This window comes from Strongylocentrotus purpuratus, unplaced genomic scaffold (genome assembly GCF_000002235.5).
Source record: "Strongylocentrotus purpuratus isolate Spur 01 unplaced genomic scaffold, Spur_5.0 spur5_scaffold_11, whole genome shotgun sequence".
Taxonomy (NCBI): domain Eukaryota; kingdom Metazoa; phylum Echinodermata; class Echinoidea; order Camarodonta; family Strongylocentrotidae; genus Strongylocentrotus; species Strongylocentrotus purpuratus.
Window position 1 is genome coordinate 4,082,335 of NW_022145596.1, and position 17,221 is coordinate 4,099,555.

The 17,221-nt window shown below is 35.5% G+C and overlaps 1 protein-coding gene across 1 annotated transcript in view; it reads left to right on the forward strand.

The window, feature by feature from the left end:
• LOC580968 (sodium- and chloride-dependent glycine transporter 1) overlaps positions 1-17,221 on the forward strand; it is a 47,661-nt gene that overhangs the window by 6,383 nt on the left and 24,057 nt on the right. The window contains exons 2-4 of the mRNA XM_030980414.1: positions 8,084-8,317; positions 8,928-9,059; positions 11,376-11,691. Of these exons, the coding sequence (XP_030836274.1) occupies positions 8,101-8,317; positions 8,928-9,059; positions 11,376-11,691 (665 nt within the window). The 5' untranslated portion in view covers positions 8,084-8,100. The remainder of the gene's footprint in view (positions 1-8,083; positions 8,318-8,927; positions 9,060-11,375; positions 11,692-17,221) is intronic.

Consider the following 17,221-nt stretch of genomic DNA (forward strand, 5'->3'; position numbering starts at 1 on the left):
GAGCAGTTGGTGTACTAGTACTAGGAATGGAAGATACAATTACAACTCTGGGTGGCAAAACATCAGATTTTAAGCTCTGTTTAAACTTAAGGATAAATACAAAGGATGGCTAACTCACTTGTCTTTGCCGTTTCTGCTGATTCTCTGCCATAAATTATTCTAAAACAAAAATACAAATACATACCGGTAAATTTCAACCCCCCCCCCCCCCCCCCAAAAAAAAAAAAAAAAAAATCAGTTTGAAAAATGTTTGTCCTTTTGTAAACATTTTTCGCCTAAACACTGTCATCAATCGAAAATGGTTGGTATTCTGTTAAATGAAAATTGTTGTTGTTGATGAGATGTACAGCTTAAGTTTATATTTATATTTATATTAATTCATGTGCATTGCTGGCTGCCTACAAAAGTCAGAGAGATATCTGTGGCAATTGAGCCGCTGTGCAGAGAGGTGGAGAAAACAAACCTTAGTGTTAACTTTGTATGTGCCAGAGATAGCATATACATAAACATGTGCGCATCTTAGCTGTGCATTTTCACGTTTTGATAGGAAGTATTTTGCATATTAGGAGTGGTAGGAAAGAATGATGCACTTTCACCTACCTGTACATTCTAGAACTTGGCTTTAGAACAAGATAATTTTTATAATTCCATACAACAGAGCTTCTTTCTGTTTCTCATGTCATTCTAAATTTCTACAGTGAAACCAGTATAAAGATAAAGGCCACTCAAGGGTCAAGGGAGACCAGAAATGAGGCCAGGGGGGTGTTTCATGAAGAGTTCGTAAAGTTACGCATGAATTTATGAACAACTTGTACATGAAGTGCCAGATAGGATGCCCAAAGTTTTTTCTGATATTTCCAATAACCTCAATTAAATTATGGCAAAAAATATAATTTGCATTAAAAATGGTTGTTATAATAAGAATGTTAATCTACATCTGCACAGTTCAACTTAATAAATAATGATTAAGCATCCCATTTGGCTTTTCATATAAAAGTCGTTCGTAAAGTCATGCGTAACTTTACGAACAGTTTTATGAAACACCCCCCAGATTACAATGTATGAAGGTGGTCTCCATATTAGGAAACTTCCTAGTGCAGAGGTCAGACATGTTGGACTTCTTCAATGTTAAGATTATCATTATGCAGATCTTTTCTTTGTTGTTTTCTGTTTTGTTCAGATTTGATCATATCCACCTTACCATTAAGCTTCCCTGCTGGTCTTAATTGTTTTAAAAAAAAATTAAAATTGTCAAGCATACCTAACTCATCCGTGGGCAAAAATCAAATACAGAAATGAGCAAGTGTGTCACACACAGTGACCCTTTTATCATAATTATGCCCTTTTAGTTTTATCTTTTATCTTATGACTGAGGACGCTGGTCACCCACCCATACTGCTATTGATCACAACTCAATTGTTTCTCTCTCTCTCTCTCTCTCGCTCTCTTTCTTTATCTGAAATCTGAAATACTTGTCTACAGTGTATGCAATTTCGTATGATTTCATATTCATATTTTGTAATTTGTACATGTATGATGACTGGTAAATATTTTTGTAATGACCATAATCATAAAGTATAAAGTATTACCAGACTGTTTGAATATGAACAACACATCTTGTTTAGATTAGGAGTTATGGGTTATTGAATATTAATTGTCAAGAAATTCATGGTGCAGATGTAGAAAAACATCAGAATTTGTGTGACTTCGAGTATGATAAATCACTGTACAAAACCAGGCATCTCTCTGCAACCAAGTGGCTAATTTTGTAATTCTTACTATTCATACCTAGAACAACCACTTCGTAATTTCCTTTAGTGTATTTTCCATTTTAATGGTTTATCTATGTTTGCAAGAAACTATTGTATTCTTTGCCTTTGTATGTTTTTATGACAATGGTGAATAAATTCAATTCAATTCAATTCAAACTTAATCCAGTGATGCATCTTGCACGAAGTACCTGCTCATTGAATTTGGCACTGTATTCACTGGTTGACTAAACTTTCAGTTTCAGGAGACAAATCAACGAACTCTAAGCAAATTGGCTCAGATTTGGTTATTGTACAGGTTTCCACACAACTCCCTGCATGACCTATTTTCTTAGATTAAAGGTAATACAAAGTTTTGGGAATATTTCATATTTCATGATTGCTGAACCTATTACGGATGGACAATCGATGTGATTCTTTCTTTGATCCAACAAGATCCGCCGCATTCTGATTATGTAAATCTAAATGAGAACATTCAGCTGTTTTTAATTTTTTTTTTTTAATTAAAAAAATTGCCACCACCATACTACAGTTGAAGTATCCCAGGTCCGTCTCCAATAACTCACAAGATTTTACCGGGAGTTGCAGTTGAAGGTGCCAGTTTAATAATAATAATAATAGTAAACAATGCTGTTTTTAAAACCAAAGATGACAGACTACTTTTCCTCCCAGTCCAAACAGAAATTCTGACATTTGGTGCAAAATGTGCGTAAGACTTGAGGGAAAAAAGTAATGAAACGACAATTCAAAATTCCAAGCGGTTGCGATGCAATCGCCGGAAATGTAGAGGAAAGGGGGCCTCCCAGGCCCTTCCCCCTCCCCCCCCCCCCCAGTACAATAAGGGTTAATACTGGTGTTATATGAGTTCATGCCCTTTTGGCTTTATGAGAATTCCACAGCCCAAAATTAGTGTTTAGAAATGAACACACTTCAAAAGCCAACACTTTTCTACTATTTTATAAATTTAATGATATGACGAGCACTTCTTTTATAACTTTTAAGGACAATCATACATTTTACTAGATATTACTCTTTAACAAGTTTCATACTGAATCTGGCCCTGGCCTGGTGGGGAAAAAATACTGCCGGAGCGGTAAGCGATTTAGTTCTGGGAAGCTCCAAAAGAGGTCTGGTATTGGTTTAAAAAATTTTAAAATAAAAAAAATTATATATCACTCAGGAAATCACACTTACAATTAAAAAACGTAAAATGGCTCCCTCAAACAAATCAGTATTAAAAAAACAAAACAACCTGGTCTGGCTTGCTTGAGGCTGTAAGGTCAGTGCAAACTCAGTCTGAACCTTGTTTTTTACACAGAAAATACACAAAAGGCTAAGGTAATAATATTATTGAAATTGCCTTTGGGGAGAACAGTATTGATGCTGATGAGGCTACACTGGGTAAACAAGACATATTAGTATCATCATAACAGATCACATGCATTTGAAAATCTGTTTCGCTTTCGCTTTCCTGTCATAGAATTGCTGACATGGTGCATTTATGTACATGTATTTGTTTTAACTGCTAATATAGACCAGTTCTGGTTAGTTCTGGTTATGCGATTGCATGGAGATGTATATGGGACTATGCGATATCTGTCCAGTCCGGATAGATATGATAATTTACAATTAGTAGGTGGTATCCTGGCAAAATATGTAGCATCCCCTCTTTCTTTTTTCTTCTTTTTTCTGTCTTTTCCCCCTTTACCAATATTTTGTTCCACCATATTTTTATCATTATGTATCCTTTGAGGGTAGTCATACTATCAAGCTTTCCTTACTTTGTCAACCCTCCTGTTTGATGTTTTCAATTAGTTACAGCCAGCCTTACTTTATTCTACATATATTCTTTTGTCATGTTTAAATTTGCAATATTTTTTGGTTATATATTTGTAAAAATGCAAAAGAAAAAGAAAATCAAACAGAAATAAATAAATCAAATCAAATCAAATCAAATCAAATTAGTCAAAACATATTCTTTCACATGATTGGTAATACATGTAAGAGCTTCCATTTCATTTTTTGAGAGGGGGCGTTTCATAAAACTGATCTACAGTATACCTACATGTAAAGGTATAGACCAGTTTGGAAACGCCCCCCTCTCAAAAAATGAAATGGAACCTCTTATTACCAATCGTCTGAAAGTATATGTTTTGACAAGTACGTGATGATACAAATTTTGCCGGGAAACTGCCTTCTTATTGATATATTTGGTAAATTATTATATCTATCCGGACTGGATAGATATCGCACACATGTCGCGTAGTCCCATATACATCTTTCTTTGTACAGTGCTTGTAACTTTACCAAGACTGGGCCCAATTTCTTATCATTTTGATGATTCCAGAACCTTGCAATACACACCAATACTTATATGCTAGATGTTTAACCTTTTCTGATCGATTCCACAACATTTCTTTCACAATGCCAATCGCATGACCAGAACTGGTCTTTACCTATAAAGATAAAGTTGAGTTCTGGACATGCGATTGCATTGTGAAAGAAATGTTGTGGAATCGATCAGATTAGGTTGATCATCTAGCAAATAAGTATTGGTGTGTACTGCAAGGTTCTGGAATCATCCAAATGAAAAGAAATTTGGCCCAGTCTTGGTAAAGTTACAAGCAATGTATACAGGTACACAAAGACTTATATGGGACTACACAAACATGTGGCATAAAAATCTGTCTCAATTTTTTAAAGTTTATATGCCATATTTAGAATATTGAGGCATTTGAAGAGCCATGCTTTTCAAGGAATTTTTTTCCTCTTCACAGAACTCAACCTCCTCTTTAAGTCTACACATGTAATTAGTGGCCCAGCTATCATTAAGTCAATTTGAGAACAATGATAGCCTGAAGTACTGTACGGTACTGTCAACATTAGCTTGAAAGGATTCTTTCTATGTGATGTAACATGCTCAAGAGCAAGCTGCTGCAGAGGTCAGCAAACATTTGATAGGCAGCAATTAACCAGGCTTTATTATGTCATGGTTATAGTTATGCTACGGTCACAAAAGTTTGTACGAACGATAATTTCGTATGAATCTCCGTTTTTCCATTGTCTTCCCGAATTTCCATTGTCTGAAAGATTTAAAAAAACTAACTCTATCTTCATTATTGCAAACATGAAAGTTTGATTGGACAATTTTATCAAAATTGAATGCTCGGAAACATTCAAAGTAATGATTATATTATCAATTACAAAACGCTTAAATACAGCCCTGGCATACACCTGAAGAGCTCTCTGAACGCTGCCAAGATGTGTGACATCACAGGTTAAGCATGATTTGCACAAGTAGACAATGTCCCATGACATCTTACACATTTTCAGTGCCGGTTTTGTCATCTTCTCCTCAGTCAATTCTCTTTCTCTTACATGTAGGGTTCATGATGAAGTTCTTTGAGATTTTATTATACTACATACATGTATGCCTTAGATATATACACACAGAAAAAAAAGGGATTACAAACTTACAAAGTAGGATAATAGGATTACATTGTGCATATTGACTCTGATACTAACTGACAAGTACAATTAGCAGTGGCTGATCAATATCAAGAATATTATGTACCTGAGAGCAATTCATTCAAAGTTATGTACATGTAAGTTGTGAAATTATTGTGGAAATATACAGTACTACATGTACCGGTACATCTTTTTTCTTTCATATGGCATGCACACTGTCAAAAGCTTTAATTCTTTCCTGCACCTCTTTGATATTTCACTATTTGTTAGGAATTACAAAACAGAAATCCATGCAAATTGAAAATCTTTCAATAAATTGTTATTATTGTGTTTCCCCCTTTCATTTTTGTCTGGTATTACAGTACTTCATGCTATCATTCTTTTCAAATTGACTTCATGTAAAGGAAAACTGACCCGAGAAATATCTGTAGCTATTCTGAGAGATTTATTATATTCTTGCCCATTATGTGAAGTCGTTTATGAAGTAAATGTATTCAAATTTAGGGATGCTTCCTTCCTTCCCAGGTGTTTGTGGTGTTGAAGCATTTCATTCACCTGTTATCATCCTTTGTACTGCAATCGCCAGAATGCAAATTGCATATTGCATAAATAAGTTGGTGCTCTTTTGGGGTGAAGGTTTTTTGCAGAAATGCAATATATTTGCCAACTGCTATGTTATAGAATTTAGATAAATGAGATATATGTTCCCTTCTTATATATATATATATATATATATATATATATATATCTTTCACCAACTATAATGAACCAATCTCAGCTATGATTTTCTCTCGTTGAAAAGTAAAGGTTTTGATATTGAGTTAAGAAGTACTTCAAATAAAGCTTGGTGCATGATACATGTACAACACCGCCTGGTACCAGTACCAGTTGCATACTATTGTTCAGGGGGGAGGGGGATCTATTCTTTCATCCCTCCTGAACAGGGCTCAAATTAATTTTTCGTCCATGGGGGCTCTTCCCCCCAAAAAAGAGCCCCCGTGAGCCTTCTCACGGGGGCTCTTTTAGTACTGACGGGGGCTCTTTTTTACACAAATTTTCATTGAATTGGTACCTATGATACTCCTCAATTATTTGCTATTTCCTAATTATCATTTTAATCAGCATTTTCCCTCTTACAAATTTACAAGCTACATATCTGTTACTGACTTTCATCCCGTGATCCTCGATTTCTTCCCGTTGTGCACATTATTTCCTCCTCATTATTCGTAGCGGTGAGGCGATTCTGTTTTTGGTGCTTTTTTGTACAGGCGCGGAGCCATGGGCCGATTCTAACGGCCTGCCCCCTTAGCCTCCCAAACCGGTAAAAAATAGGATACTACGTTAATTTAACCTTAAATCCCCTGACCTGCCAGTGACATAAATGCGGCATCAAAATGTTGGTGCTTCTCTGACCGTAATTAAATGCCTAAAACCCCTGAGCTTCTGGGGGCTCCACCCCCTGAACCCCCCACACCAATTTATGCTGGCTACCCTCTACCTGATCGTAAATACTTTAGCCCCCCACTTTGATAAACGTTCCGCGGGGCCTGTGTATATAATATATACGCATACAACACTGATCTTTATGATGTAGTACATATAAATATGGTTTAGTCGGTGGCCAGATGTCATGCAATATTGATTATTAATTATCAATTGATTGCTGGTCGCTACTGAATAATAAACTGGTTTTCAACTGGTAAAAAATGGTCTATAGAATTTAGTTACAAAAAAACTTCTATAGAAGTATGGTATGTAATCCCGTATGATTTTTTTTGCCAAAGTTTTTTTTTGTTTGTTGCTGTTTTGGCTTCAAAAAGGTCCCAATTGGCCAAAAATGATGGGGTTCAAATTTTCAGACCCCTCCTTCATTTCCTGGGGGTCCATATTGGGCGCCAAAATAGCTTATATAGAGCACAATAGAGATATTTGGTGTATTCGGGAAAATTTGAACCTCATCGCCCATCGCCCCCGTGTATTTTGAGCGCTGCTCCTGAACAATACATGTACAGTACAGTGTAGGTATTTAGTAAGAATCTACACCACTGTCTGGTACATGTATGTCACATTTACAAGAAAATGGCTGCACCCATGTCATGCTATTTAAAAAGGCAAGAATATTTTCATTTATGTCTCTTATACACTTTCGTAAAAAATATTGTACATCAAAGGGCAGAAATACATCTCCATGTTTCAGAATACCTACACGTATTCTTTGGGATGAGGTTTCCTTTAATAATAACTGGGCCAGTAAGGATATGTGTAGACTTAAAACAAACAAATAAATGTTGTATCATGTTCGTAATTTTATTACAGGAAAGCAAAACTGATTTTATCATCAAATGCATACATCTTTCATAACAATAATAAAATAATAACGATAAATATAATGTCTTGTTTACCCAGGGTAGCCTCGTCAGTATCAATACTGTTCTCCCAGAGGGCAATTGCAATCATATTATTACCCAAGCCTTTTGTGTATTTAATGTGTGAATGAGTTTCAGACCTAGTTGGCATTGACCTCACAGCCTCAAGTAGGCCAGACAAGAGTTTAAAAATACTGATCTGCTTTAGAATTTGGTGTTGACTGTGATAGTTAAGTATTTAATTCTTTTTTTACCAGATCCCCTGTATTTTTTGTGTTATTAAGTTTGGCTGCACAGGGCCTCTGCAGGAACTCCAGCCATTGTGCATGGTGAATACATAACCAACTTGCCCTGCACAACTTGGGTGCACATGAACATTACTCCGGAACATCCTTAAATATACAGACTTTCTTGTGACCCTAACTTTTGAGTGAGTTTTGACCATTAACTGATAGAGTTCCGTTTGTCGTTTTCCTACAGCTAACCAACGAGGAATCATGAGTAACGGCAAAGAAATGGAGGAGGTCAAATATGATCTCTCAAAAAGCGCGGAGAAGACCGTGGATGGGAGTTGTCCTGAGAAAGAGGTGAAGGCGACGGTGAAAAGGGAGCACTGGAGCAATAAGATGGACTTCATTTTGTCGTGCCTGGGCTGGGCCGTAGGGCTCGGCAACGTGTGGAGATTTCCATATCTTTGCTACAGGAACGGAGGAGGTAAGAAAAGGCATCACATCGGAGGAGTGATAAATTATGTCTAAATGTTTTCAATTTTTTAATGTAAAAAGAAACGACAAGGAATCCTAAATGAACTAGTTGTCTGGCTTTCATTGAAGTGAACATTACTACAGGTGTAAATTTTACCCAAGATAAAGTCGATTTGCAATGGAATTTTAAAATGCTATAAAATGGCTGTTTGAATCCTAACTCAGATGATTGAATAAGACACAGTCGAGCCATATTAATTATCAAATCTGTAGTACATGTACATGCATGCATTTGTCTCCCAAGTGTGTATTGGCAAATTTTAAAGTAAAAGCAACATTTTTGCTTTTTCCTATGTTAAAGCCACACTGTACTACTTGTAGCTACTTGCTCCCTCTATACAGAAAACAATGCCTAATCGATGACCATTGGTCCCAATGATCCTCTTTTTCTTATGTCAATTGAGAGCTGAGTTGATGAGATAACCACCTGTCCAGTGACCTTGCAAGGTGGTCTAATCCCTCCTATAAACTAGTTCAGATGGTCTTTAAATGATCAAAATAAAGCAATGCATGTATTTGTAATCTTTTTGTTTGATTTGTTTTCTTCCCATGCCATACAGGTGCTTTTCTTGTGCCTTATTTCCTGATGTTGGCTCTGAGTGGACTCCCTTTGTTCTTGATGGAACTTGGTCTTGGTCAGTTTGCGAGTCGGGGTGTCATCCAGATATGGTGTATGGCACCAGCTTTTAAAGGTACGTGTAAGCTCGTACATTATCATTCCCTTACAGAATCATGAATAAGATGATATCAGACAAGCTTTGTTGCCTAAAAAATGAAAGAAGACCAACAAAAAAAAGGAACAGCAACAACAATAAAAATTTGTGTTACTTTAATTACAAGCTATAAGCCTAAGAAAAATTATTGGGTTGAAAGATTTCAGTATTATAAGTTTGATTTATGCTTTTGAACCAGAAAACTGTACATCCTTCATGGTGTTTTATGGAATTTACTAGCGATGTGTACCAGTAGTAAATATTAAGTTACCCCCATGTTGGTTTTGGTATTGAAACATTATAAATAATTGACAGATTACAAGTTTGCTCACAAGGTTTGCTCACTTTAAAGGTTGATTTATTATGTGTATAGATCTTTTGTCAATATTTTGATTTGATTTGATAAGCTGTGACCTTTTCTGTAGTTTCATAGTTATACTTGGGCCCTATCTATCACATGTACGACAGTATTTAGTTGGCCTGGAATTGGTATTTGTAATATTATGGAATATAAATTTTGTATGCATCAGATTTTGAAGAATATGGTAGCAATATTCTGATGACATGTTTGTAAAGAAATCTCAGCTATGATTCTTTCTTCCGTCTAAGGCTGGAACTGGAAAGGGAGTTTAATCTCAAACTTTGGTTTGAACTTTCATGAAGCGTACATGCAGAGCTACCAAGTATCACGCATTAGACGTGACATCACGCATTTCGAGGGGCTGAAAATGCTCTTACGCACGACGCGTGCGCTCGATTTTGAAAAAACGCTATACCTTATACTGTATGTGTGTTATACCCTCGCACGCCCGCTCTCGCGCCGAATCATGAAAATGTCACGCATTGCCGATCTGTGAACTTGGCGTCTCTGTACATGTAGCTCACATATGCATGTCCTTGCGTCCAATTAAGAGGCAGTAAATGCTATAAATTCATACTCTTAGTCAGAGGTGGAGGTCTAGACCATGATACAACACGATTTAAGTTTAAACCTCATTCATGTCGGCCTATGTTACTTGGAAGGGTAATTTGTGTGGAGGTTATTCTACCCATTTTAGTTTTCAGTGCTTTGTTGTAGAGTGCACCAATTTATTCAATGAATCAGCTGTTTTACATTTTAATTTTATGTCTGACAAAAAAGGGCAACCTCAAGATTTCACTTGATAACAAAAAGGATAGAATTGATGCAAAGAGCATTAGCAAGAACTGGGCTCAAAATAAAACTGTTGAGCAAAAATTATAATTCTAATGTATTGATTTCTACATGTTTGCAGAAATTATACATTTTCTTTCCTAAGAAATGATGGGATGGTGCAAACTTGTTTAAATACTTTAACAAGTGAATATGAGCTGGAAAATATGTGCAGTAATGTTCAATTTTTGCATAATATATTATAAAGATTTGTATGTTTTAACATTTGATGACTGTATGAACTTCTGTAGTAGTAGATTAATCTTTTCAATCCCAAACAGTTGTATTCTAGTGGTCATATTACGCCCACTGACTCAAGCAAAGCTGTGAGTAATGCACATACTTGCCATCATGTTTTCTCTCGCGCGTGCCTGTTCTTTAAAGCATAAGAAACAACGAATTGGGCACCTTCCTTCAAGATTTTTTTTTTAAGAGATTTTTTTCTTTAATCTGAATTGATAGTATTTCAACCATAGTTGACAAGGTGATGGTTCATATGCTATTTTCTTCCTGCTGCAGGTTTCTTATCGATTAGGGAATATTTTCCAACTCCAGATAATTTTTCTTTGATTTGTCAGTTCCATAACTGTTCATCCTTTTACTGCCGATAAGGGAGGGGGGGAGAGGGAAGGAGGGGAAGTAATCATTTTTTTGTTGCTACATTTGTTATTAATGGGATGCTTTCGATTGAAATAAAGAACAAAAACTCAAAGAAAAAGATGAAGCAAAAAACAAATTATGCAAGAGATGGGATGTCACAATTATAGTAACATTTTGCAGTTCAAATAGATTAACCTATAACCATTAAACAACTTTTGATGATCTCAAAATTGTAACTATCAAAATTCTCTTCTGCCTTGAAATAATGTTTGTATCAAAAAGAGAGATGGAAGGTGGGGTGGGAGAGAGAGAGAGGGAGAGTGAGGGAGGGGATAAGAGAAATAAATAACTCCTTTTACCCTGGCCTGCTAAGTTTTAGCTATTAAGTAGCCCAAAGCACCTATGTCTTTCCATATTTTCTTTATGCACATTCTTTATTAATCCTAACCTCTCGCCTTTGCTCTGATTTATCATTGAAACTGTACCCTGTATTTTTTGTTCAGGTATTGGATTAACCATGTGCATGATTAACAGTTTAGTAAATATCTACTATCCTGTCATCATTGCCTACATCTTCTACTACTTCTTCGTCTCGTTTGCGAGAGAGCTACCGTGGAAGTATTGCAATCCTCTCTGGGCATCGGAAAACTGCACTGACCCAGACTCTCGGTCCAACAGCAACGGAACGTTCAACGGAACCTTCAATGGAACTGGCGAGTACGATGTAAGCACCTGGTCAATGACCACGATGCTTCCAAATTCCACCAACGCAACCAACGCCATCGAGTACGCCAAAAGGCCAGCTCAGGAATTCTGGGAGTATGTTGTTATCCTTTCTCTTTTATATTTATCAAATCGAGCTTAGTGTTTGCGAGAGGGATGGCCGTGCTATGAAGCCTCCTTTGTCCTTCATTGGGCACTAGAGGACGCACCCTACCCTCTCGCAAACACGTCGCTCAGCTGCAGAAGGAAAGGCATTCAAAGAGTTTGAACAATGCTGAGCTACTTTTGGTATCTAGATAGATAAGTTTATTTCTAAGATTATATTTAGAGGAGCAGATTCTCCTAATAGGAGTGACCAAACAGCATTGTAATGGCACTTTTTCACTAACCGATAATTATTTGTTTGGTAGAGATGAAAGATTATTGAATTGGCATATACATGGTCAGTTACATACGTCACTACTTACATTAAATATTGTGAAACTTTAAAAGGGGTTACATTTTTTGGTGTCTGAATTGGACTTGCTACAATCTTACTTTCCTTTATCTGGTCCAAAGTCATGTTCAATACTTTCGTATTTGTAGTGTAGAAGGGAAGGCAGTGAATACCTTGAATGGGTGTCACATTGCATGGTTTTATCGTCATTCATTTGCATATATTTTGTTAATATGAGTTCTCAAGTGTGACTAGTTTGATGTGGGGGAATGTATTATTCATTGTATGGTCCTACATTGTATTAAAACCTCATGTTTGGATGAATATTTGAAGGACAAAAATTATGTTATATTTAGATTTCACAGTTGGTAACACAATTACAAAGTGTTGTGTCCCACCCAAGCCTTTTAAAAGAATGTATCAAAATGTGCAATTGTTGCAATGGGAAAAATGCAAAAAGCACTTGTTTTTCTGGGGGACCATACATTTGAGTTGAATGCATGAAAAACATCTGACGAGTTTCCCAGAAATTCATCAGTTGTTCTTTGCTCTGAGGTGTTTCTGTGTATTGTGATCAATGGTGAAGGTGCTGTTCGATATTTTTAGGCTAAGATGCGAACAATTTGTTTTATACCAATTTGGAAATGATCATTACAAACTAACTGAGTTTATTATTCCACGAAAAATCTAGCTAAACATGTTTAGAATAATGTTTTAGCATATTTTTTTCATTTGTATGTGTACAATACAAACATGGAAAAATGAAAGAAGAAAATAAGTGGCAAGTTTATCCAGCAACACCCTGAAATATGACGAGTTTGTTTGAAATCTAGTTTGATTTTTTTTAATTTTTTTTTTACTATTAATATATTTTCTTGAAAGTGTTGAACAGTACCTGTGTGTGAATGATTTTGTGCAACTATCATCACTAGAGCTACTTCATATTACATATGCAGATGATGCAACGATGAAAACCTTGCAGAAATCAGAATTTTGAACAAATCAGCAAAAATATGTTCTTCCTAAATTTTCCTTGTTATTCTTTCATCATTTTACAAATTTACAAAAAGACAAGGGTAACAGTTGCAAACATTTTCAAACAGTCACATATTGGACAATGCCAGTGTTTAATGTTTTGCCTGTATACAATGTTTGGATTATGTAATCGCCTCTTAGAATACTCTTGTATTCTGATTGGCGATGCAATTTATACTTAATTCACATTATGATTCTTTGGAAATGTTTGCAAACGTGAAATATGTCTTTTATTTCTCCCCCCAAAATGTTGCCGATAGTCTATAGTGTGTTTCTCATCTGATTACTTTATACCTGCGATAAAAATCGATCACAGGGTGAACTTGCTTTGATCAACCATTATGATATCAAAGAGTGGCAAATAGAGGATTTTTAGGAAGAACAGGATCCTAATAAGTAACTAGATTGTTCGCATTGAAAGTGATGTATGTAATATCTGATCAATGTACGCTTAGTTTTAACAAAAAATGGGGAGTATCGACTCACTTTTGTTTGAACTGCTCAGGATATCCTTTCCTTCTCAGTGTTTGTTCGAAATCAAATTGTGATTCATTCTCATATTGTCTGATGAGAACCAGAGGGAGAAGTAACTCATGTTTGGTGTTGTGGAGATAAAACTTTGATATAAATCTTACTCCTTTTCAGTTTAGGGGTAAGTTTATTCAAGTTGACCCCTACAACTTACATGTAGATCCTGAAGAGGAGGCAAACTTTCCACTCTTTGTTGTTCGGCTTATCTTGTTGTGTTTATAAACAAAAATCAAAAGAAAACATGACACGATTAGAAGAATGACATCATCACTGATGCATTGTGGGAGCAAAGCTCTGGACCAGGATGCAAGAGGCAGAAGGCTTTGTACTTTAGGTTTTTATCCTAATCGGAAAGATATTCAGACTTGAAATCTAATCTAATACCTACTTTCTGGTCCTCCCTCTACGTACAAATCGGCATGAGTTGACTGATACCTGTATGGCTCTCAGCAGACATTACTGATCATTGATTCTATCACTCATTATTTTCAATGTATGTATATATCGAAAACTGGGTAAAATTTGGGTAATAAAATACACAATCTAATCTGGGATAAAGTACTATTTTGACTCACACTATATATTTATATATGTATGCCTGAGACATTTAATTTTCATAGAGAAGGTGGAGTTCTCAGGCAAGAGACAGAAAAGTAAGATAATGAATATATGGCTCACAATTTTGCTATAATATGCAGATAATCAACTAGAACATGCTTGAAGGAATAAAGAAACAATGTTGGAGGTTAATTACAGATCACTGTGCAATTGAAAAATCAAGAAAGGATGATTTTCAGGACAGAATGTACAGTTGCAAGGTTTTGTTTCAATTTCATTTTACAATTGATTTGAAATGAAAACCACATACAGCATTGATAATTTGAATGTAACATTTTCTCATGAAAAATTACATGTCATGTAGCTATATGTAGATATTTGGAATATCAATTATTATCCTGAGAACTCTTCCTTGTTTTACATGTATGGCTTAAACATCAACATGCTTTGGTTCTTAATACATACATATACATGCCATCCATAGCCACATATGTTACAAGCACATTAAGACATCAATCATGCGCAATCAATCTCTCTCGCATTGAAGCATGCATGTGGAGTACACTCTAAATCGGAAAGTATCCTGTGGTGGGCGCCAGGAGGGCATAACTCCTGTACTTTTACACAGAGCTAATGCCTTTCTGGCACCCAGAAAAGGGTACAACCACTTGGAATAGAAAGAGGGATGGTAGAAAATCCAAGTTGTGTCATCACAGAGGTTTTGAATTCGGATCAATTTTATCTGTTGAATCTTACTTCGAAAAGGCTATTTAGGTATTTGGAATTTATTGTCTAAAGATCTGACAGGGTTTACAAAAAACAAAGGGGAAATATGTAATGATTTAGATGAAGACCATTTGATGAGCTCTTTTCCCCCTCTTTGATTTCATTTTAATCTAATCAAGGAGAATCAAATTTAGACTATTAAAAGATAAGTTTGCTATTAATCACTCAAAACTAAGAAATATGATACCTTTTCATTTGGGTGTAGTTATAACATCCTACTTTTGCTACAAAAACAGGAAAATTCATGTTATTTAAACCCAAAGAAGAATTAATAAGGAACAGATTTTGCAATTATGTTTTCTGATTATATCCAATACAAGATGAGATATCGCTCATATTGATTTAATCTCCATCATGCAGGCTTTACAATAGCTTTCAACTCTTACTGACTTGCTTCTCACAACATAACATGTCATTTGATCAACCCAGTGAGACTTCCAGTAAGGCCTTATTCACACCTAATGCGATAAACCACCTCAAAATTAGCTACCACAGCAAAAGAGAACAATTTTCCATGTAAAGTATTGGCAAGTGGGCTGAAAAAGGTACACACGACAGAAGTACTTTAGTATTTTCACTGATCTGTATGTACAAATATACAGAAATACAGAGTGAGTCAAAAAAAAGTTTACACCTAGAACATTGATAATCATTTTAAAAATCATCGATGAACATTAAATTGTTATATGTCTTATGAAAGAGTGTTTTATCCCAAATCATTTGGTACCATTTTTGTGTGGTATGTGTTCACGCTTGGATGAACAGGAGACATTGTTTGCGAGAGTGCAAAAATCGACTTGCGCCAAAGTTGCCTATGTTATATAACAATTGGGATTTGGGTATTAATTCGGTCTTTGCAGATCCAAATAACATCCCAAACAAAATTAATCATGCCACACATATCAAATATCTAATATAAAATATCAACGAACATTTTTTGCGCGTGTGTGGGTGTGTTCAACTTTGCCCTTTGCAAAAAAACATATGCAATGCCTTTCATTTTATACATTCAATTCATTCTCTCATTCCGCGCGCTAATCCCAACATAATACATACTGTAGGCGTCACTTTGGCGCAAGTCGATTTTTGCACTCTCGCAAACAATGCCACCTGTTCATCCAAGCGTGAACACATGCCACACATAAATGGTACCAAATGATTTGGGATAAAACACTCTTTTATAAGATGTATAGTAATTTACTGTGCATAGATGATTTTTAAAATAATTTGCAATTTTCTAGGTGTAAACTTTTTTTGGACTCACACGGTATAAAGCTCACCATGCCAGTGTAATCTTATTTTGCCATTTCAATTACTCAATTATTTAAATTTTGAAGCAGTTTACTAAATATTTCGATTATATTGAGGCAGTTCACCACATCAGGTGTGAAAGAGGCCTGAGAAGTCATTTCAAAGTTATACCATGACATGTTCATCCTTTATACTCACAATGAGGTGGGGGGGGGGGACCATTTTCTCATAAATACAAGTGATACAACCATGATAGTCACCGTAAAAGCATAATTTAATCTCTCCAAATCTGAAAGATTTTTTTTTACAAATTCAAGCAATCTACTGCTGTAAAACATTCTTGTCATGAAAAGCATACCATCTACGAACGCATTTCTACGGAACAATATCCCGGCAAAATTTCCATCTTGAAAACTAAAGGCCTAATCAAAACCATGATGACTATTTTTGTCATCAATGTTACACAAAACCATTCGGTCATTTACAAACATAAAAAATATGAACTATGTCAAGCAGAAGTATTTTGAAAGGGTATATTTCTGAAAGGGTTCGATTTTTCTATCTCCAACTAGTAAAGAAAAGGAAGGAAGGAAGAACAGAAGGAAAAAATGAGCAGAAGCCAAGATTGATATAGCAATGGAAAGATCAAACAGCACTGAGAGATTTTTGAAAATATTAAGAAAAACCCCTTAAGGTATCTCATTTTTAAAGGGAAAATCCAGAAAGAGCTCAAATCACACAAAAATATTGATAAAAAAAGGATTGAAATTATTAAAAAGAAAGAAGAAAGAACTATTAGATACGAATAGAAACCAATAGTGATTCAGCAACTGAAAGCTCAGAAGCAGAATTGAAAAGGTGTTGAAAAGATATGCCATGGACTAGTTGGTCCATTATCTAACAAATCTATGAAAAGAGCTTTTGTAACCAAAAAAGAGGGAGAGAGAGAAAAAAAATGAAAATGAAAAGAGATACATATACCTCAAGGTGTTATAAAAATCAATAAAATGAGCTTTTGTGACCAGAGAG